The 20858-nt window shown below is 39.5% G+C and overlaps 2 protein-coding genes and 1 long non-coding RNA gene across 6 annotated transcripts in view; 2 read left to right on the forward strand and 1 right to left on the reverse strand.

Annotated features, from left to right (window-relative positions):
- The window catches only part of kcnip4a (potassium voltage-gated channel interacting protein 4a), a 110022-nt gene extending 109789 nt beyond the window's left edge, over nt 1-233 (forward strand). For all 3 annotated transcript variants that reach the window (XM_054601199.1, XM_054601201.1, XM_054601200.1), the window contains exons 7-8: nt 40-102; nt 186-233. In XM_054601199.1, coding sequence (XP_054457174.1) covers nt 40-102; nt 186-233 — 111 coding nt within the window. The remainder of the gene's footprint in view (nt 1-39; nt 103-185) is intronic.
- Nucleotides 234-1565: 1332 nt separating this feature from the next.
- On the forward strand, nt 1566-5978 carry LOC129093515 (uncharacterized). The gene is made up of 3 exons (XR_008531292.1): nt 1566-1654; nt 5358-5460; nt 5955-5978. It is a non-coding gene; the product is annotated as an uncharacterized LOC129093515 (long non-coding RNA).
- sec24d (SEC24 homolog D, COPII coat complex component) lies at nt 3031-20527 on the reverse strand. Of its 2 annotated transcripts, XM_054601554.1 has the most exons (24): nt 20436-20527; nt 20075-20223; nt 19304-19506; nt 17805-17907; nt 17463-17593; nt 16942-17262; nt 16236-16357; nt 15960-16071; nt 15458-15585; nt 13506-13644; nt 13226-13341; nt 12140-12264; nt 10341-10532; nt 9903-9996; nt 9018-9134; nt 8624-8794; nt 7942-8038; nt 7698-7843; nt 7435-7573; nt 6716-6834; nt 6354-6533; nt 6078-6269; nt 5350-5439; nt 3031-4796 (listed from the first exon to the last, which is right to left on the reverse strand). In XM_054601554.1, exons 3-24 carry the CDS (start codon nt 19452-19454, stop codon nt 4656-4658), a joined length of 3126 nt encoding a protein of 1041 aa, XP_054457529.1. In that variant the 5' UTR covers nt 19455-19506; nt 20075-20223; nt 20436-20527; the 3' UTR covers nt 3031-4655. The 2 variants fall into 2 exon arrangements, with proteins under 2 accessions (XP_054457529.1, XP_054457528.1); XM_054601553.1 differs by lacking the exon at nt 20075-20223 and having other exon boundaries at nt 20436-20522.
- Between the last annotated feature and the right edge of the window lie 331 nt (nt 20528-20858).

Raw genomic sequence — 20858 nt, forward strand, 5'->3', positions numbered from 1 at the left:
GGCTGTTTTTTCATCTCTCCTTCTCTCCTTCTCCAACAGAAGATGGACAAGAATAAAGACGGAGTGGTAACCATCGACGAGTTTATCGACTGCTGCCAAAATGTAAGCTGGATATCCCGACGCATCTCTTTCAATGCTGTTGGCACACTTGCTTTTTCTCATTACATTTTTCTTCTCTTGCGCAGGATGAAAACATCATGCGATCAATGCACCTCTTCGAAAATGTTCTTTAACTTTTGGCGGACTGTGGAGGCTTTGGAAAAAAACATCATCTTAAGCTTGGCCTAACTTGGACTCATACTGTGTACAGTGTGCTATGCAGACTTTTGATCATAGATACAATATTGTTCATTACTGTGGGCCACATGTAGAAGTCGGCAATACGTTGCGAACCCTCTGGAATGAGTTGCCTTTTGAACATTTTATTAAATAAATCTTCAAACTTTATTAAATGAAAATGAATAGAAAGGAGAGGGAAAAAGTTGTTTTCTGTTTCATTTTTCACAAAGAAAACATCTTCACTTCAAGGTTGATCTCCACCATTTATCTCTGGAATGTCTTTCTAATTGCTGAACACCGTGTGCTGCGAAGTGCATTAGCCTCCAACATTATAAAAAATCGGGGGAGATTCGTGATGAAGCATTTTAAACAGGATGCCTCTCACTCTGTTGCAGCCTTGACTTGTTTTATTTACTGCCAAGTGAAATCACTGTGACTTTTTACAGCATCAAAAAAATGAACAAAATATCTAAGGTAACTTCACACCCCCTCTCTGTTTTTACATTCCAGACTGGCTCTCAATTCCAGAGGGTTCCTTCCTGACTTAGTTAACCATTGTGGTCTGTCTTTTTGCTCTTTCAAAGAAGCATTTAGAGAAAAAACAATATACATTGTACCATTTTCAATTGTATATACCATAGATAAAGCATTAGATAAGAACTCTATGAGAAAACTTTACAACTTTGTTCATGTTTACTTGCCAACTAGAATGAGACAACACAAAGATTGTATTGATGTCAAAATCGGACCATAGTATCGATGGTTGGTCTACAGAAGCACACAGGTAGCTATATTTACCATGAGTATAACATTAGACGATATCTTTTATCGTAAGATAAATGCTGCTTTCAGTGCATTTTATTTTACCATATGTATGTATGTATATTCTCTGTAAAGTAAACCATCTATGAATATGTTTTTATTTTTGTTTTGAAACACTGTTCGGGAGGTTACACTGAGAGCAGTGTTTGAGGTTATTTATATGGTATTATGGTCATTGTACAAAAGACTGTTGGATGTACAGTATTAAATGAAATTTTGCTCCTGGGTGAATTTCAGGTCTTTAGATTTGTTCATATACTTCACTGTTTTTAATCATAAAGGGCAGTGGGCTTTGATTTTTCAAACACTGTAACTTTGTATTTTACTCATCTTTTTTGGGGTTGTTGGCTAATATTCCTCCTGCTGTTTTCCTCATCATCCTGTGGGCCAAAGGCCTGCCCACACCTATTTAGCCTGATTGGTTCCTGCTGTATGTGATTAAAGCTTTGCTTGGCCCCAAATGTGATCAAACACAAGGCATGCTGGGTACAAGGCTCACTTACCGACTTACTGTTGCTCGTTGGAATCTACTGGACCACTGTCTGGACATTATGTAAGTAACTTACTGAGTTTTTTAACTTTTTCTCTTCACCTTTTCACAATGACTTGGATATTGGATACAGGAAGTATCCATCAAACCAGCCAGATCTGATATAAACTTGAGAATTGGGGGATTTTTTGTTAATGCTTTGCAGCATTTGACAGATTATCATGTCGTTTTTCATTCGAATTGTTCATACAGCATGTCAATACACTGTTTGGTCACAAACATATACAAATCTCGTAAGCAAGGCATGTTGGTAATGAATTAGTTTAGTAAGAAAAATGGAAAATATATTTTTTAGTTCCATCAAGAAATTGCAATTTGCCACTTGATTTGTGTTTGTGTGCCTTACTGTTTGTACAGGTGTTCTTTTCTGTTTGATTGTTTTTTATCAGCAATATGATTATGAAACGATACTGATGAAATGGAGGGAAAAACAAATGTTTGCAACATTGCCCACTTTTCTTAGCATATCTACAATATATATCCCAGTGGAGGTAGACATGTTGTTTCTGAAAATAATGAATTATTTATACATTTCTCCTGTACATAATATCAAAAGACAGCAATCTGTGACAGAAGTTAAAAAATAAACTATACACCTCATTCCATATTCGGCGCATATCTAAGAGGAGCATGTATATATGTGTGTATATATCTATATATATATATATATATATATATATATATATATATATATATATATATATGTGTGTGTGTATATATATGTATATGTGTTTTATAAACCAGAATCTGTTCACCATTATAGTAAGAAGTAGTTTTATTGTCCAATATAAGCAGATCATATCGGGGATCAAAAAGCATATTATTCAGAAATGTGATGCCCCCTAATGGTGGTAAGTTGATGACACACACTTGTACAAAAATACTTTTTTCCACCTGGACTGGATTAAGGCTCATAAAATAGTAAACAAAATTAATATAATTTGTTGTGTGTATATTGATTCTAGTATCCTGGTACTTGTGTCTGGAATAATTTTTTGTGTAATAATATGTTGCACAGTAGATATCTCACTTATTGGAAAGTGACACCCAATCAGCAGACTGAATGTGTACATTTTGATTAGTACTACCGTAAATGCAGACTGTAATTCGGTCAATGGGTTTTCTGTGTTTTAATGCTTAGACAAACATGTTCTTAAAGATAAATTCTTCGTCTGCTAAATTTTCTGTACTGTACAAGCAGAAATTTCTTAAGGGTTTGGAATAAAATACACATGCTAGACCTACCCATGAAGGTCCATAAGTACTAATACTAAAAAAAAAAACAACCGGCCATGTTTCCAGTTATATTTAAATCACTTCTTCCAGCTATAATAAGGTACTCAAATTACCTGAGATAAGTTTGCATACAAACCAAAACGATTGAAATCAGCCATAGACATCTCAGACATATACTTTCATGTATCTTTTAGCAACTATCATATCAACTTAAGGCAGATGGTAATATTTTGAAAAAACACTTTGTGTGTTTCGTGTACAAAAAGACTGTTTGCTGGCCACAATACACAAAATTGTACAACGTATATCAAATGCATACATAAATTACACAGAGCAATTATTTCAATAAAAACAAGCAATCCAATGCATTACGATGCTATTGCTGTACACAAGACTGAAATGTTACATACCATTACGGACAATGATGACGATTATAGTTATAAGTGTAAAAAGATTTGACTGAATTTGGGTTGAAGAGTGAGCAGACACAAATCTGATGGTCCAATAGTAACTGGTGGTTATATTGTCCTGTCAGATTTGTCAGCTGGGGCCTTTTTTCATTACAAAATGAATCACTCACAATATTATCTTCTTCTTTTGTTGGATTGTCGGTGACAGTTTTAAGTAAAAGTCTTATATTTGGTCCCTAAACTTCTTTGATGATGATGCCTCTAACTATCAGCATCATTAGCCGTCCATTCCCTTATGCATCCCATTTTAAATTCCAATTCTGACTGGTGCAGTGCAGAAAAAAAGGTGTAATTTTTCAACCGGGGCGTGTGAGTTTGTCCTCTATGTAAAGCAACAGCTGCGATCATTTCATAGTAATCTCAGAACACCAAAACAAAACGTTTTCTGCGTCACTGCACACTGTGGAGATCAAGTCTCTGCTATAAATGGTCGAAGAATTTTTGTTGAGGGTATGCGCAAATCAAATGCTTTTTATCACTCTTGGTGTGATGACAAGTCTCATTTCCAGTCCTTGGCAGCTGCTGCAATGTTTCTTCTCAATTATGAATAACCTGATACTGTCCATGCACTACTTGTGTGTATGCTTATTTGAGTCAATTTCCACTAGGACAGCAAAAGTGTGATAAAATGTAGAAGCCTCTATTAGCAATTAAGTTTTGTAAAAATTCTATGAGCATTTCTTGTTTAAAAAGATTTTAAAATGTGAATTATTGTGACTCATATATAACAAAGACTTGCAAGCTTCATTGAGTTCCAAAGTGAACATGCAGTATTGCCCACAAATAACCTCTTGTCTGAGCCTGTAAATCTACAAAGTGAAATGTCAAACTCAATTGACTTCCCTGTGGAGATATATAGTGTATTGCTTATGCCCATGGGCTTTATGCCAAAACGCATTTCAGCCTCAGACACTGATGTCATTCCAGTCTCCACAGTTCATCACACAAAGTATCTGTGCGGGAAAATGTTGGATGTGTTGTCCATGTTTTACTTAGAAGTCCTTCAAGTGACAAGTGGTTATTTGAAGATCATACTGTGTGTACACTTAAGGGTGACAAAAGCATGTTGGAAAGGCAGCTGTGAACTCTCAAGGTTAAATCTCAAAAAGGCTCTCCCTCGTTCCTGGCTTCTTCCTCTGTCTTTGTAAAACACTTAAAAAGTTTCTTTCTGTGGACCATCCTTAAGATTGAGCCAACTGAGACTGACCCTGTGGAGTTTGTGTATTGTCCATGGCGTGTTCCTCCCAGGCCAGTCGATAGTAGACACTGAGGCCGAGTGTTGGGATGGGGGTGGAGTGTTAGGTGAGCAGCTGCCTGATTTCTCGGTGAACGTAGCAAAGGAAGTCCATGTAGGAAGCTCCCCCGTGCAGGCCTTTATCCTCCACCAGGAACTGACGGAACAACATCTCTGGTTTGTCCTTCTGCCTCACGATATTGAGCTAAGAGGGAAAGGGGGAGAAAAGTAAGATAAGTGTGATCTGTTTCCAGTCTGACTACTATGAACAGCTGTTCCCCAGGTGCACATTGACCTAATTGTATGTGTTTTTGCTTCAATTTATGGATTGGGATAGCACAGTCCTCTATGGATTCAGAGTAATAAATTATATTCTTGCTAACTCCTCGATAGCACTGGGCTTGCAGTGCTTGGGGACACTCAATAAAATGTACCAATTAAATAATACAGTTCGTTTCTTTTCATGGAATTGTGTTCTATTTAATGTATACTAAATATTTTAGCCAGTCCATTTCTACACAAATAGTATTTGCATTCTAGAGTTGTACTTTGATTAAGTGGTTTATATTGAAACATAAGGCTGTTGTAACCGTAACATTTACTTACTAACTCCACTAGAGGGAGGCGGAGATCAATAAATTCTGCATGGCAGTTAGCGTTAATTAAATTAAATTGTTCTGAGTTTGAAAATTATATTAACAGAAAGAGGCATGCTTGTTTTCAAACATGGGACTATGTTACTTATCTGGGTTTCTTACCTTCATAGAATTCGGCCTGTTTTCAATCAGACCGTTGATGATGGATCGGACCTTGTTTGACAACGGGTTGTCCAGTTCTGGCAGCACACACTGAAAAAAAACATAAGAAAGGTTGGTTTAGTCTAAAATAAGGATTAATAGGTCACTGGTACTAGTTCAACGTGTTGTCCTTGGAGGTATTCAAGGACATTGATACATGATGATGTGTTGATTTGTGGATGGTAAACAAACCGCTTTGATTAATTAAGCTGGGTTCACTTAAAACAATATTTAATTAAGTTGTTACTTTTACCAAAAATAATACTGCCTTCTGTCTTTAATTCAACATACTCTGCTTCCTTCTCTTATGTTCTAGTGCCATACGTTGAGTGTTTTTTAGCTCTACAGAGCTCTACTTTGTGTGAGGTTTTAATTACAGTAATATTGGCTCAGAATAGCTAATTTATAGTTTAAACTCGCTGAGTTGATCTTCTATTTGGATCAAAATCATGGTCAGATGTAAGATTTTATAACGAATTCAATCTTTGTTGACTTGTGAAGTGTCTCAAAAGTGGACTTTGAATTTCAAGTAATTTTGCCTAACTAAACATCCAGCCATTCTCCAGCATTTTGTTTGGCATCCAGGCACCAACAAGGTAAGAAATGTCTTCTATAAATCTCTACAAATATATTGTTTCAGTTGGTTTATAAATACGTTGAGGTGGAAGTGCTAATAAATTAATTCTGACCATTTGTCCTTGCAGGTGGGCGAGGGAGGGCAGGTTGAAGATGCTCTGGATGAGGTCTGGAGGGATCCCTTGGCCCAGCCACAGAAACATGGAGTGGCCGTTCTCCAGCAGGAACATGCCAGAGTCGGTCAGACGCTCCTCCGAGCAGCGCACTGGAGCAGGATGAGCCTCACTGCTTACGTCCATGTTGTGCTTTAAAAAAAACAAAACACATGTAGTGGATTAAAACATTGTCTAAAATGAGATAAAAACACACTAAATGTGTTTGTCCTGTACCAGTGGGGTGAGGCGGGGGTAGAGCAGCAGCTGTGTGTCCTCCACACCCATGCCCATGATCAACAGCCTTTGATGGGCTCTGTCGTCTGTGGAGAGCTCTGTGCTGCCGACCAAAGGGGCAGTTTTCATAAGGCTGTTCATGTAAACCGGAAACACCTTCATGGCATCAGGCAGGATCAGCTACATATGGATACAGGCATAAAAACATGATTGTTACTTTCTGAGGGATAGATGTATGATAAAGGCTGTAGTCGCAGACATTAATTGTATCACATATGTTATGTACATAAAAGAGTTCTTTGTATCCTAAAATCAAAACCTAAATTCAACCAATTTTAATCCAGGTGCTGCCCTGCACTGACCTGGCTGGCAGCAGAGGGGCTGGCACAGTTCTTCCTGTAGCAGGCCAGCATGTGGGCCGTCTGGTTGACAAGGATTTCCTTCACATTCTTCAGAGGCTGGCTCAGTATGGCACGGCAAGCTGAGTGGGCACGAGAAAAAGGTCAGTTAAAGACAGCAGAGGGAGAAGAGAGGAACCGACGGGCCTAACTGGCAGCTGAGGATAAGTATGGGAGTATAACACAAAGGATGAAAGATGAGAAAAAGTAGCCGAACAAATGAAAGAAGATAACTGAAGGTCAGTAATACAGCTGTACTTAAGGATCACTATGTGCAGATTACAAAAAGGCTCATTGTCATCTGAAGTACTTTATCTGAAACATGTGGTCCTCATTTCCATTACTCATCCTTCTTTTACCCATAAATCTGTGAGAATTAGTGGATTATTAAGTGATGCATGGGGTAAATTCAACAAAGGTCAGGCTGATACCGCAGTACATCAGCAGGCAACGTCTGCACTACGTGACACCCTGAACAAAAGAAAGCTGACTGTATGGAATGAGTCCCCCATGAAATAATTTACTGCTCATAAATCATGGGAGGAAAAATACATATTTTCTGCATTTGGCTATAGTGTAGAAATCTGTGCTTTAAGTGCTAACTTAAAAAGATAAAACGAAGCCTAAAGTGTGGATGAGATCTTAAAGAATGTCAGTCCAGAGAAGAGTACAAGGACAGTCACCTGATTTGGCAAAGAAGTTGATGAGTGAGTCGGTCTCACAGCTCTTGAACAACTCAGACAACTGCAAGCTGCAGTTCAGACTGAGGTTGTGGATGCGGAGACGCCGCTGTCCACCGACGGTGGTGTACAGCAAGGCACACTGGGAAACAGAGTCCAACCATTAGTTATGACCAAACCTTAGGGATTTATTCCCTTACCAAACAACAAACATTTTGTGTTTTGTTTTTTTTTTTTTTTTGGGGGGGGGTTCAAAGAAGGCATACCTGCATGAGTGCCCCAGTCTCCTCACTGAGCGCGTCGTCATGCTTGAACTCTACGGTCACAGCCTTATCACAATCCACAGCTGCCATCTCTATATCTGTGGTGTTGTTCATATGGACGGCACCAAAGAACTCTGTGGCTCTGAAACCTGAGAGCAGACATGCACAGTAAATGTAAATAACTGAGGGGTAACTCTGTGATACATTGGCACATACCAAATGTAAAGTCTTAAAGACTATTCCTTACCTGTACTGGTACGAACACGCATGATGGCATCAAATCCGATGCTTTTCTGCACATCTTTTCTGAGGTCTCTCAGAAAATGCTCCCCGTCAGTCTCCACCTGACAACATCGAGTATATTTGAGTCAGCAGCAAATCTTAGTGATAGTAGTAATCGTTTTAACCAGCAGATGGCAGTGTTGTCTCAAATTGGTCCCACGCCAATGACAATAGGTTTGGGCTCATTTTGTCTAATACATAGAGAGATGATTTACTGAAATGTCAGCGTGGGCCAAAATAGACAACAAAGAGAATTTATAGTTTATACCACACTAAATTACATTATTTATGTTTTAATAGTAATGAAATGCTGTACTGTTTTGTGTTAAATGTTCTAATTAACGTATTTATTATAGATATTGTGCTTGTCTTAAATTACATTGTACTGCCTTTGTATGTGGTCTGTTTGAACAGTTTGGAGTCCTTTCCCATGCTTGTTGCACCATTCCTATGGGACAGGTCTATAATAGATTCTGGGTACTGCACCAAAGTTAACCAGCTTTTTTTAGGCTTTATATAACTTGCTAGTGTAATGACAAGAAATTCACTTAGTTTCTTATCACTGTCCATTTCCTCTATGTGGCTCTCTTGCAGCATATTTGCATGTGTTCTCAGAGGCCTGACCATACTGTTAACAGCCCGCTTACCTGGAAGTTGCAGTACTTGTAGACGGAGCCACCGGTGTGCGAGGGCACATCAGCCATGGTTGCAATGTCCATATACTGGCTTGGAAAGAGGAAGAGATCCACGCAGCAGCCCTGAGCCACACACTCCTTAGACAGCTGCTCATACACTCCTTTCTGAGGCTGGAACAGGGTCTAAGGATAAAAACAGAATTTAACTTGGATAAGTCTGCAATTCCTAATGGTAGCATTTGCAACTTTAAAATTAAACTCAAAGTTCGCATCTTACCAACTCCACTCATGCAGGTGAGTTTCTATGATTACTGCAATTAAGCCCTACGCTTTTACTTAATCTTTAACTGCCAGAAGTGGTGTTAAGAATAAATTGTGAAATATAAGTTCACAAAAAGCTACTCACTTTCTCTTTCTCAGTGTTGACCAGCTTTTTGTCATCCCTGTTCTTCAGTTTGCCAGGAGCCTCAGCCGTGGGCATGGAGGACTGGAAGATGAAGAGCTTTCCGCTGCATTCTGCTGCCTGTAGGGAAGAGAATAATGGGAAAGATATCACAAGAAGGCGTGTAGTGTGTTCCTTGATGTTGTGTTGTTTATAGCTTTACAATGACAACATGAGGTCACAAGGTGCAAAATTCCACATCTGCAGGGAGGATTAGATTATCCTAATAATAATAAACTTTATTTTCAAGAGAGATTGCAATACTGACATTGAAAGATAAATATGTAAGCAATATCCCAACTGTTTGCTGTTTGCTGTTGTGTAATGCCACAACTGCTTTCAATTAAAAGCCTTGTGTGAACTTTTCCTCTGCTGTGCGCCAAAACACTGACCTCATGTTACTGGGAAAGTTTTTGGGACTTGAAAGTAAACACAAACATCAGAAAGAAAAAAAACGAAACTTTTTTTTTTTTTTTTTTTTCACTCGAAACAAAAACGTCACCAAGTTGATAGGTTGAATCTGATGGGAGTGGGTTCAGTGCGATTTCTCTTTAGTTCAGACGTGCTGTTTAGACGTAGTTCAGATTTAAATTGGTTGACTTTAATAGAAAAACATAGTTATCTGGTCTGGCTGCACTACATGTTATTGGAAAAACACAGTGTGTTAGATGACACTTCAGATGCCGCTTATCAAATGTGGCTCATCAAATAGAAATCTAATCACGCTATGCTAATAGCTAAACCCAAGAGTCTATATTGAAAGCTGTACCAGCCAGGCATGACTCGGGGAGGTTGCAGTCGGCCCCTAGCCTCCCACTTCATGTTGAAAGATGTCACACTGCGGCTAACCTTGAATGCCTCCATGCCGGCCTGGATGACAGGAACAAAGACCGTTTCACTCTCGTTGGTGTCTGCAAACATATCAGGGATCTGGTCCAGGAGGCTAGAGAGGAGAGGGAGAGGATTATGGTTTGATCATAATAGGCATGTCATCTTGTTTCACTGCCTTCTTGAAAGCCTTCACGTTACAATGTCTGGTTGAAATGTATCCAAGTAAAACACTCAACATTGTTTCAGTATTTTGTCTTTCTCATGTTTTGTTTTAAACTTCAAAAAGAAGATTAATCTCCTAACTAAATTAAACAGTTTCCAGTCTAGTGGTATAAAATAACAGCTTTTTTTGTTTGGCTGGGTCAAACTCCAGAGAATTGTTGGGATAAATATGCCTAAATCTCCTTCCCCCATCTGCATGGGGCTTCCACAAATGAGTGACCCTTTGTATCTTACTTGTAGATGACAGTCCTGGAGTCCTGATAGTTGACGAGGAAGCCATCAAGCAGCGGGACAAACATCTCCGCTGTGTCTGAAACCACCATCATCTGGGGCTGGGCCAAAGCGCTCTTCACGTTGTAGAAGTGGAGGACCTTGTTGTAGGTGACAAAGCCAACCTTAATGGCAGAGCTCTCCGTACCTTCCTCGCTGTGAGGGAGAGAGAACAGGCCACGGTTAAGTCCACGATGTTTCGAGTAAGTCAGTTGAATGTTATTAACAATGGCTGCAGTGTATAAATGTGGCAGCTGGTATGTTAACAATAATCCACTGCCATCCTGCAGTCATTGCTCAGATCTTAGTGCATAACTGTTTTCAGGACCTTTGTATATTATATTTCTACAACCACCGTTATGCACCTGTTCTATAAGAAAGTAAAGCAAAGAAGCATTTACTCGATAACATAATGAAATGCAAAAGAAACACACACATCTGGTTTATCTTTGGGATGGCCATCCATCTGAAGCACTATTTGTCAAATAATAAGGCCATTTCCCAAGTGTGTGAAATTGCCCAGTATAAACATTTTTCCAGGAGTGGAATTACATCCAATATGGACTTGTTTATTAATGTTTAACGTACTAAGTAGTGATCCAAAGATAGAGGAAGTAAATAGCCGCTACAGGTTTATAAAATCCAAGCAAACGTTAGTTGGTGAAGAATACGACTTTACCCATGTATTTGTGAGTCATTCCTGCTATTTAAGTATTTTCACTCAGTATTACAATCAAATTGCCTCTAGATTCACACTGTTAAAAAAGAGGCTAATACTATTATGAATGTTTGTATTTTACAAATAAATTCCTCTGAGGTTTTCTGGAAAGGACTGTGTTACATATCCATTTCCTTAAAATAGCTGCATTATTGAAAGTTCATATTAATTTATTACTGCAAACTTGAAAACCCCTGACATTTACCAGAACATTCTGATTCTGACATAGGTATGTGGTAGCTATCTTGAACATAACCATATATCAAAACCTTTCAGCATCACAGTAATTTAAAAGCATTCTTTACAGACACTCCAAACTGCAGTTTGTAGGTCTCTCTTCTAAAATCATGCAGACACACTGAGCAACATGTAATGTGGCTTTAAACAGTTGCAAAAGCCTTTGACGTAAATATGCCACTGGTCAACTTTGAGCCCACAGCTTCTCTGTGAGCATTAGAAACAGGTGCTGTTGGAAAGAAACATATTTCAGATTGGATGAGTTTATGTTGGTCTTTCTCATACCACCAGACAGTGATTAAAAAATACCAGTGATGATTAAAAAAAAAAATCGGTATGTCTACATCTGCATTTACTTAAACCGGGCTCTAGCTTATCTTGAGTGTATTAAACATACTCGAAAGATGCATGTCCAAATGTTTTATTTAGTGCCTAGTCAAGTCAAGTTTCAAACACAGCTGAAGAGGGGACCATCTGGAGTACACTTCTACTTAGTGTTTTAAGGATGATGTCATGGCAGCAGACAATTGTGGATGTATTGCTGGTGGCACTAATTAAGCAGAGAAAAGAAAAGTTATTTTAGGAGTAGCCAGGTGAAGTGCATCATTGTCTCCTCTGTGATAAATTCAAAAACTCACTTCCTGGAGCCTACACTATAATATTTTCCATTTCTGGCAGCCATGGCGCCCTGCTCTACGAGTCAGTATAGAAGATGTATAGCACCTAATGTAGCAGATGATACATATTACATTCTTACCTGTACTGTGTGACCATGTTTGTGTGTGTTTTCCTGATGTATTGCATTTACCTGGGCAGATTCTCCAGTAGAGTCTTCAGCTCATCACATATCAGTTTGACCAGTCCACTTTTAATGTTGTTATAGGACACATCAATCATAAAGATGTAGGCAGGAGGATTCGGAGGCTTGTTGTTCTGTGTGAGAAGAAGGCAGCAGGTGGAATGAATTATTTGCTATTTTGAAATCTTTCCAAGCTAACATGGCATAATAGGCATGCAGCATAAACTTGCCTGATTACAAAAGTAAATGAAGAAAAATATTCTTAAGTTCCTGAATAAACTAAAAATGATTCCTCTTTTCAGTCCAGCATCTTCTAATTTATGGTCTTAATCATACCATATCAACAGAGGCCCGAAACCTGTGGTCTGGCCATAAGCCATAAGCCGTCCTCCTCCCGTTTCTGTTATTAGTTCTAAAATATTGGAGATTTACTTTCTGTATGTGCTTGCTTATAACTTGGAATAACTGTGAGGAGACCAAGACAGTTATGATTCCTGAATGGAAGGTTATGGAGTGTGTGTGAAGGGCTTTGTCGGTTAAACACTGTTATGTTTCCACAGTAACAACCCATGACAAGACAATCACCTTGCAGGCTTTTGTTTAATATCTGCCCTGCAGAGGCTGTTTATATGTCTTAATAAACAGAGCAAAAGAAGTCCAGTGGAGTGGAGTGACTCAGCTTTGCCAGCTTCACTCTGTTGTTCTCAACAGCCACCGCCTCCATGGGGATGTGAACCTGTTTGGCATCGCTGTCTTTTGAGTGTTTGCAAAACAACTGAGTTGCACACTCATGTCATAAGTTTTGATAAAGAGCTCATGATGAATAACGTAGAGGGACAAAAGGTCCCTCAGAAACATCAATAATGCAATTATGTGGATGCAGGTGTTGTTCCATACTAAACAGACTTATACGAGAACCTTCCATTTCAAGTGACATAGTTTTGAGTTTAGTGTTGAATCATATATGCATTAAGTCTGCTTAACACCAGCATACAATCCATGAATTCAAGGGCTTTTCTCTATTGATCAACTTAATCAACTCTGCCTGATGTGCACTAAGCAGTAGTTGATATATCTTTAGTAGATTTCCTGTACCCTGCAGTAATCCATGGTGGCTACAAACTCGTATGATCCCAGGGACAGCTCGGGCCTCTCATAGAAGTCCACCCTCCGGCCCATGTGGTCAAGATGTTGGAAATAGAAGACTGGCACTACAGTAAGACAAAGAAATCTGATTGAATATAGAACTGTGCACAGTAAATGTATAGTTTAACGTTCACCTGTTTTACTTTTCTTTCAAATACATTAGATAACATTCCTTTTTGAAGTTAACTTGAAATATACTTGTGTATATTTTTCTGGCATTGTACTTTACCTTCATTGACACAGTTGCAGAAACCACACTGGTAGCGACGCCCCCCATCAATAAACTGCATGTAGGGACACATGTAGGCCTTGCATCGATTGCAGCGGATTGGGCCTGTCTCACCGTGGTTCACAACATACAGAGGAGTCTATACAGGGAGAAACACAAAAATACATTTTGGTCAACAGCTAACTCTTGCAATATCAAAATCTTTGCCTTTAATAGGACGGCTATAAAAAAAAGGATTATGGTTTATTATTTTTTGTGGCATGATTCCCTGGGATATTTCCCATGTTGTATTAGTACAATATTCACTGTATTTAGACCATACTCTTGCACAAGCTGTACAGTACACCAGTGTACATTTTGCTCTGTCTAAAGCATCTGTGATTCCATGGCACCCAAACAAAACACATTCTGCACTCTCATATACAGAACATTTGTCTAACATGGAATAAAGAGGCTTAGCATGAAGCTGTTTAATACACTGTACATTCCTGACTGACTGACTGACTGAGTGAGTGAGTATCATATCCAACCTGCAGATGGAAACTGTCTAAAAATCACTATTTTTTTAAGACTCCCGGCCAGCTAAATTGAAAATGTTTGCTTCAAATCAACTCAACTACCATAGAACACATGCAGACAATGTAGCAAGTAGGTGTATTATTAGACTGGAGACTTCAAGGTTGGGAGTAGAAGTGTTTACATTATCTTAGAGCTGTTAAGTGCCCAGAACAAAACCTGTGGATGATAGAACAATGCATACAGCTTCCAAGTACAACAGCATGCCCTTTCAAGTAATGTATAAACTGATTGCATTGAATAGGTTTTACTATTTTAGTATAAATGTAGTGTAAATATGCTCCATGTTGTACTAGATGTAAAAACTCTGAGTGCAAAATACTCATTGTTTAACATCTAGTCCCATTGGAGCTGACATTAGCTAATTAGCCTAACGCCAGATGAGAGAAAGCTAACATTGCCTAAAAAGGCCAATGGATGGCTGGGACAAGGCCAGTGGAGGGGGGAAATATCTTAAGCAGGATTGTTGGACCACAAATGATCCAAAAAGAGGTCATTCACAGGACAACTTAACGGTTGTAGTACAGAGACATCTAATAAAGGAGAAGTACATTTGGTGGTTGCATACTCTACTGTCCCAAAGTGGCCTTTATTTTTAAATAATCTTTTAAAAATAAAAGTAACCCAAATTTTCTATCCAACAAGTAAATGCCACAGAAAGGAATCGTGGACAAAACCATGTACCTCAATTAGGGCCTTAACTTGCTCAGAATTGCTTAAACAGATACATTTAAAGTAGATTTTAAAAAGTGGGAGACTAAAATGGGAGAATATGACAAATGCCTCCACTAAAAATGCAAAAATTCTGTGTTCCTTCTTCAGAAGAACACAGAGTCTCACACAAGTGTTCCTGTAAGTTTCATTAGTCATTCTTGAGATGACAGTGTACAGCATTTGGAAAACACATTGCACTCTTAGGATATAATTGCTTTGGTGTGGGATGAATTGTGTTCCATGCGATGAACCCATTTTTAGAATTTAGGCCCACCAAAGAAGATTTCTTTTTTCCTTTCAAAAGTCTGCATGGAAATGCGGAAAAGAGTGGGGAAACGATCAACAAAACTCAGGGCACAGTGCTATATCACAGCCCACTCAAGTGATGGATGCTTCCCAACACAAGGCCGACTACCAAAAATACATTTTCAATCTGTGGGAGACCCTGGTGTTTATAAGCATGTATTATTTCCTGCCAAAGTTGGACTCACAGCCCATCAGGAAAACATGCTTTTTCACAGCAAAGCCACAACAAATCTATTCAGTCTTATATCTTTTCTTTTGTTTATCTAAGCAAGTGATTGTGTATTTTTTCGTGTTTTTATTTTTTTTTTTTTTAGATGGGGCAACTGGCTTTAAGTTGAAGATAAACCATGACTTACCTCATTCTTTGGCAAATTGGCAAAGGGCTTTATGATGGAGGCCAGGGGCACTTGGCACTGTTTGGCCAGATCAGCGGTGCAGGGTAGGGAGTAGGTGGTGCAGCGCATGAACCTGGGACTGGCATTGCCTGGGATTAGCAAACAGAAGGGTCAATGACATCAATATTATGACAGAGCAGATAACTGTCACCACTGTATAACAGAAGTGTGGACTATAAGTCGCCCTGTTTAATTTATGATTACCAGAAAGAGTCAATGTCTCAAAAAAATTCTATCCTATACATTTTAGGTTCATACCACAAATGACACAGACAAATGACTGAACTCGATGTGCACAACAAGTAGACATGCTGTATTCATATGGAGAAATTGTAGGAAAAAAAGTGTTTTAAAAAACAGTTTTAATGGGTATAATTGGATGCTCACCTACATTTGCTGCAGATTAGCATCTACTACAAATAGTTGGTGCTTGGAGAGGGGTTTAAATGTCATTAGGAGTTACCTTGGTCCTGTACTGTGAAGTCAGTGGTGACCAGAGGTGGAACCTGTCCTCTGATGTTTGTGCTGTAGATCTGTCCCCCTCGTTTTGCTTGGTCATCCTCGATGACTTGAGTCTAAAGCAGACAAGTTACGCATTACAGCAAAATCAAAAGAGAACATGTACATGCCTTTGCCAAACCCCTTTTGAAGAATTAATAAGCTGACACAAAGCTAAGACAGAAATGTGGTATGTTGGTTATGTGATGGTATGCAGTCTCAGGAGGATTAGTTGACTCACTATGCTGGGGATAGAGTCAGGGTCCAGTTTCTTCTGAGGTGGTCCAGCCAGTCCGCCTGGAGCGCCAGGGAAGGCCCCTGGCATGCCTGGCTGGGGCCCAGCCATGTGTCCCCCAAACTGACCTATACATTAAAATAGGATATATTGGCTATTAAATTATATTCATTGGGTCCAGTCAAATAGAATTGTGGTCAAAAGAGCTCTGTTTTGTTGACTAAATGTAGGCTGTAGAATAAGTTCTGATCTGACTTCTCTAATATAAGAAATGAGAACACATTGTTTTCATGTCTATCAAAAAGACAAAGATTGTTTACTCTCCTGCAAGACTCTTCTGTATTACAGAAGATTTCATCACACAAAATAGTTATATGACACAGTACAACCTAAGAGGAGATTCAAGCATTGAAGACACTACATGAAAAGATTCAACATTTTCTGTTGTGAATGTTTTTTGTTTTCTTTGTTGTGGTTTAACTAATGAACTGCCCCGATTTGCTGATGTTATTTCTAAATGTCAAGCAGGTGATTTCTCTGACCAAGGAACCCTTACAACAAGCAAATAACTGACCATCAGTTTCAGTTCCAGTAAGTAACTGATCGTCTTATGTAAAAAGAAAATGTAATATCCCTTTAAGAATTCTTCTTTTTTTTTTGTACTTGGGTGATCTTTTTTTCTTCTTTTTTTGCTTATAAGTGTCACGGTTACCTCCTTGCTGTGGGTATCCTGCTGGACCAGCAGCTCCAAGACCAGGCTGCTGGAAACCTCCGGGGCCTGAAGGAGGCGGCCCGGGGAAGGGTCTACCCATGCCTGCCATTGGAGGGCCGGCCATCGGTGGGCCTGCCATTGGCATGCTTGCTAGGGGTGACTGTGGTGGAGACATCTGGGGGGACATGTGGGGTGACATGTGGGGTGACTGCGGGCCTGGAGGCATCTGTGGCTGGCCCATTGCTGGAGGAGGAAAAGTTTGGAAAGGCTGCTGGGCTACAGAGCTTGTTGGATGTGGTGCGCTCTGCATGGGACCTGGTGCTACACAATCATGAGGGAAATTAAGAAATCTGGTGAGTATATTCTTGCTGCCATTTTTTCTCATCCTGTCTACTGAATAACTATCATTAATAATTAGATTAATAAAGGATTACTTAGGCTCTGTTTATTTTTGATGTTCTGTATGCCACACAATGCGGTATGATCTGTAACAAGTATAAATCAGTAAATAGCAAACTTACCATAGTTGCCCAAGTTCATGGAACTCATCTGATTGGTGAGCTGCTGTGCTGGAGGCGGGGCCGTAGAAGCCATGCTGTTGTAAGGGGACTGAGGTTGTCCATAAGCAGAAACAGCTGGTGGAGCAGGGTATCTGAAGAATATAAGAACCCTTAATATACAGCTGATTAAAAAAAAACGTTTTACCTGGACAATCATACAGTTTAACAATGAATAAGACCCAAAATTGTGGCCTCTTAATGTTCATCAACTGTACACATCTTTCTTTGTCTAGAATACTCTCCTTGCGTTTATTTCAGGGAGTAATTTAGCCCAAACAGTTTCTGTGTAGTGAAAATTGTTACCTTTGTGGATGAGCACCATTCTGCTGGACATTTGGATTGTACTGATTGGACACTGGAGGTGGAGGCATACCGGCAGCAGAGGAAACTGGCGATTTCATCATACCTGTGGTAAGTAACAGACACCATGTGTACAGTAAAGTTGCTTAGTCTTCACTGCAACAGCAGATAAATATATTTGATAAAGTATATTCCAGTGAAGTACAACTTATCAAAGATTCTTAACATGACTTCTTTTGTTTCTCGACTTTTCAACTGTACATATGTAAATGAGCACAGGGTTCTTAGAGGGTTAGAGTTTGATCAATGCAGGTGATCATTTTAAAGAAATAAAAGCTAAATGGGTAGTTTGTTTGAGCAGATCTCTTTGCCTGAAATGGTTGATCCAAATAGAAACCTGGTTCCAGTGCTGTCAATTGCTTCTACTGTGATTGCACTGCACCTCGTCATTGTTGCTAAAAAAGCATGACAATTTCTTTGATGTTGTCTTGACCTTCATTGTAAAGACCATTAGTATGTCAGTAGTTCTACTGAGAGTCTAGTAACTTGTTTGTACTTCAATCATACAGAGCTTACTTCAGTGGGTTGTGACATTTAAAATAAAGTTGATAAATTTGCTGGCACTTAACATGCATGCTATTGTAGTGTATATAAACATAATGAACATTACAATACTGAACACCTTCAACTTCAAGCTAAGACATGTTATGAGCCATTACTCATATTCTGCAACGCAAGCACTTCAGCCTCTTACATGGCTGTTGCTCAGTGGTGGAGCAGGGTCATCCTTCAATCAGAGGATCAGCGATTTAATTCCCAGCTCTGCTAGTCCATGTCGATGTGTCCTTGGGTAAGACACTTTACCCCAAATTGCTCTTGCAGGCTGTTCCGGTGGTGTATGAATGAGTACTAATCAGATAGTCCTGATGGGCAGGTTGTACCTTGCATGGTAGCCCCTCCTGTCAGTGTATGAATGGGTTTGAAGGGGTGCATGATGACATGTAGTGTTAAGGCGCTTTGAGTGTTCCGAAGACTAGAATGGGGCGGCTGTGGCGTAGTGGAGAGCAAGGTAGTTCTCCAATCAGAAGGTCAGTGGTTCGATACCCGGCTTCGGCAGTCGATGTGTCTTTGGGCAAGACACTTAACCCCAAGTTGCTCCCGAAGGCTTGCCATCGGTGTGGACTGGATGTTGCATGAATGTTAGTTAGAGTCTGATGGTGGCACCTTGCATGGTAGCCTGTCATCAGTGTGTGAATGGGTGAATGATATGTAATATACTACTGATTGTAAGTCGCTTTGGATAAAAGCGTCTGCTAAATGACTGTAATGTAATGTAATGTAATGTAGAAAAGCACTCTACAAGCCCAGTCCATTTACCATTGATATGAAAATAGTCACGTTAGCCCAAAACAGCACTCTTCATCTCTGAAGTGTTGTAAATGAAAGCTTAACAACCACGTTAGTCTAGAAACAATCAAAACACATGAGTAAAAGTCTTTTACCTGTTGGTGGAGCGGTGAACGCCTGAGGCTGTCCCCCATAGTGCCCATAGAGGGGCTGTGCAGGACCAGCTCCAAATCCACCTTGGTAGCCCCCCATCCCTGGCTGTGCCTGGGAGTAGGGCGGTGCAGCAACATAACCCTGTTGACTCATTTTGATGGGATTTTACTGCCTTCTCATGCCAGGATGAATGAGTTTTGACAACCTGTTAAATTGAAAGATTGAAAGTTTAAAGTTAAGCCTTTTTAATTTAGGTAGTCTAGTTATGTGTTCAGACAAATGTATAAATCCAAGCATATTTACAAGGCCATACAGCAACACCTGGTACTTGACCTCATTCAATGATCAACACTCACATAACATGGACTTTTGACATTGGTTATTGAGAGATAAGGCTGGCATATCCTTGCATGTATTATCTTCAAGTGACTACATAAGAAGAACTATAGTTCCCTCAATTGCCCTCATATTTGCGCAATTCCGGAAATATGAATAACCATACAGGCCTGCAATTAAGGCCATTTAAAACACGTGCATTAAACTGCAGCTTTTCAGTTTTAAAATCAATGGACTTGTTCAGGGTGACAAACCTTTGAAACAAGTTGAACTTCGGCACAGATGGCGTCAACACAAATAACAGCTGCGTACTGACAACTCCATTAAATCCCTTTTACTGCTGCGTAATAAACCATTGCAACACGTTTTTACCGAAACCAAACAAAAAAAAAGCATAAAGAACAATGAATAACCGTGGTTAAGTGTTCAGTCTATACCTAGTTAACCGTGTCTGCCACTTCAGAGGAATGCCACGTCAAAGACCGCTATGATGGCTGAAGACTGGAGCATCCCTGCCTGCTTTCTCTTCTCTTCCAGATTATCCTACCCGCATGTTGTCCTCTCTGTGTAACCGTATGTCTTATCTCTAAACACCATATCGAAGGAAAACAGCAACATGACAGAGCAGCACCTTTTAATTAACGTGACATATTGATACAAAACATCTCGCTAGCTACGCGGAAATGACCACAAAGTTTCCCTTTGCACCGGAATCCATTTACAAAATTGAAATGCTTTGAAATGAAAAAGACAGAATTACACGTTCGTATTAGCAAACATAGTGGTGATAGTGTTTACCTGAAGATTGGGCAGAGTCCTCTTCACTGTGTATTGCCCTGAAAGCAGAGTGCCACGTCAAACTCCACCAAAGCACCGGTAGCTGCGTTGGAAGCGCGACTGAAAAACTAGCGGTGTTGACAAGGAGGAAAAGACTTGACGTTTCCGGTTAGGCATTTCAAAATAAAATAATCAATGACGCGTTAAGTTTCTTATACGATGTGAATGATACAAACACACTACTGGTTTCTAAATATGGGATTTTTAAAGCATATTGAAAAATAAATGTACGCTCCGTTTACCCATATATTAGTTTTGACAATGTATATAATGCTTTTATGTTGAAGAGTAAACAGTTGGACTTCTGGCTGTGGTCGATGTGTTTTTAGCTAACATGACAGGGCCGTGAGCTGTCCTGTCTGGCGCTGTGCGCATGCGTGAAGG

The sequence above is a fragment of the Anoplopoma fimbria genome, chromosome 7 (genome assembly GCF_027596085.1).
Source record: "Anoplopoma fimbria isolate UVic2021 breed Golden Eagle Sablefish chromosome 7, Afim_UVic_2022, whole genome shotgun sequence".
Lineage (NCBI taxonomy): Eukaryota > Metazoa > Chordata > Actinopteri > Perciformes > Anoplopomatidae > Anoplopoma > Anoplopoma fimbria.

What these genes read in the sequence shown, in the direction of transcription:
- sec24d (XM_054601554.1), bottom strand. Translation starts at nt 19,454, where the DNA reads ATGAGTCAACAGGGTTATGTTGCTGCACCGCCCTACTCCCAGGCACAG. An exon ending in GTTCACCGCTCCACCAACAG is followed by an intron (nt 17,908 to 19,303) that starts GTAAAAGACTTT and finishes TACTTACCACAG; the next exon opens with GTATGATGAAATCGCCAGTT. An exon ending in CCACCATGGATTACTGCAGG is followed by an intron (nt 12,265 to 13,225) that starts GTACAGGAAATC and finishes CTTCTCACACAG; the next exon opens with AACAACAAGCCTCCGAATCC.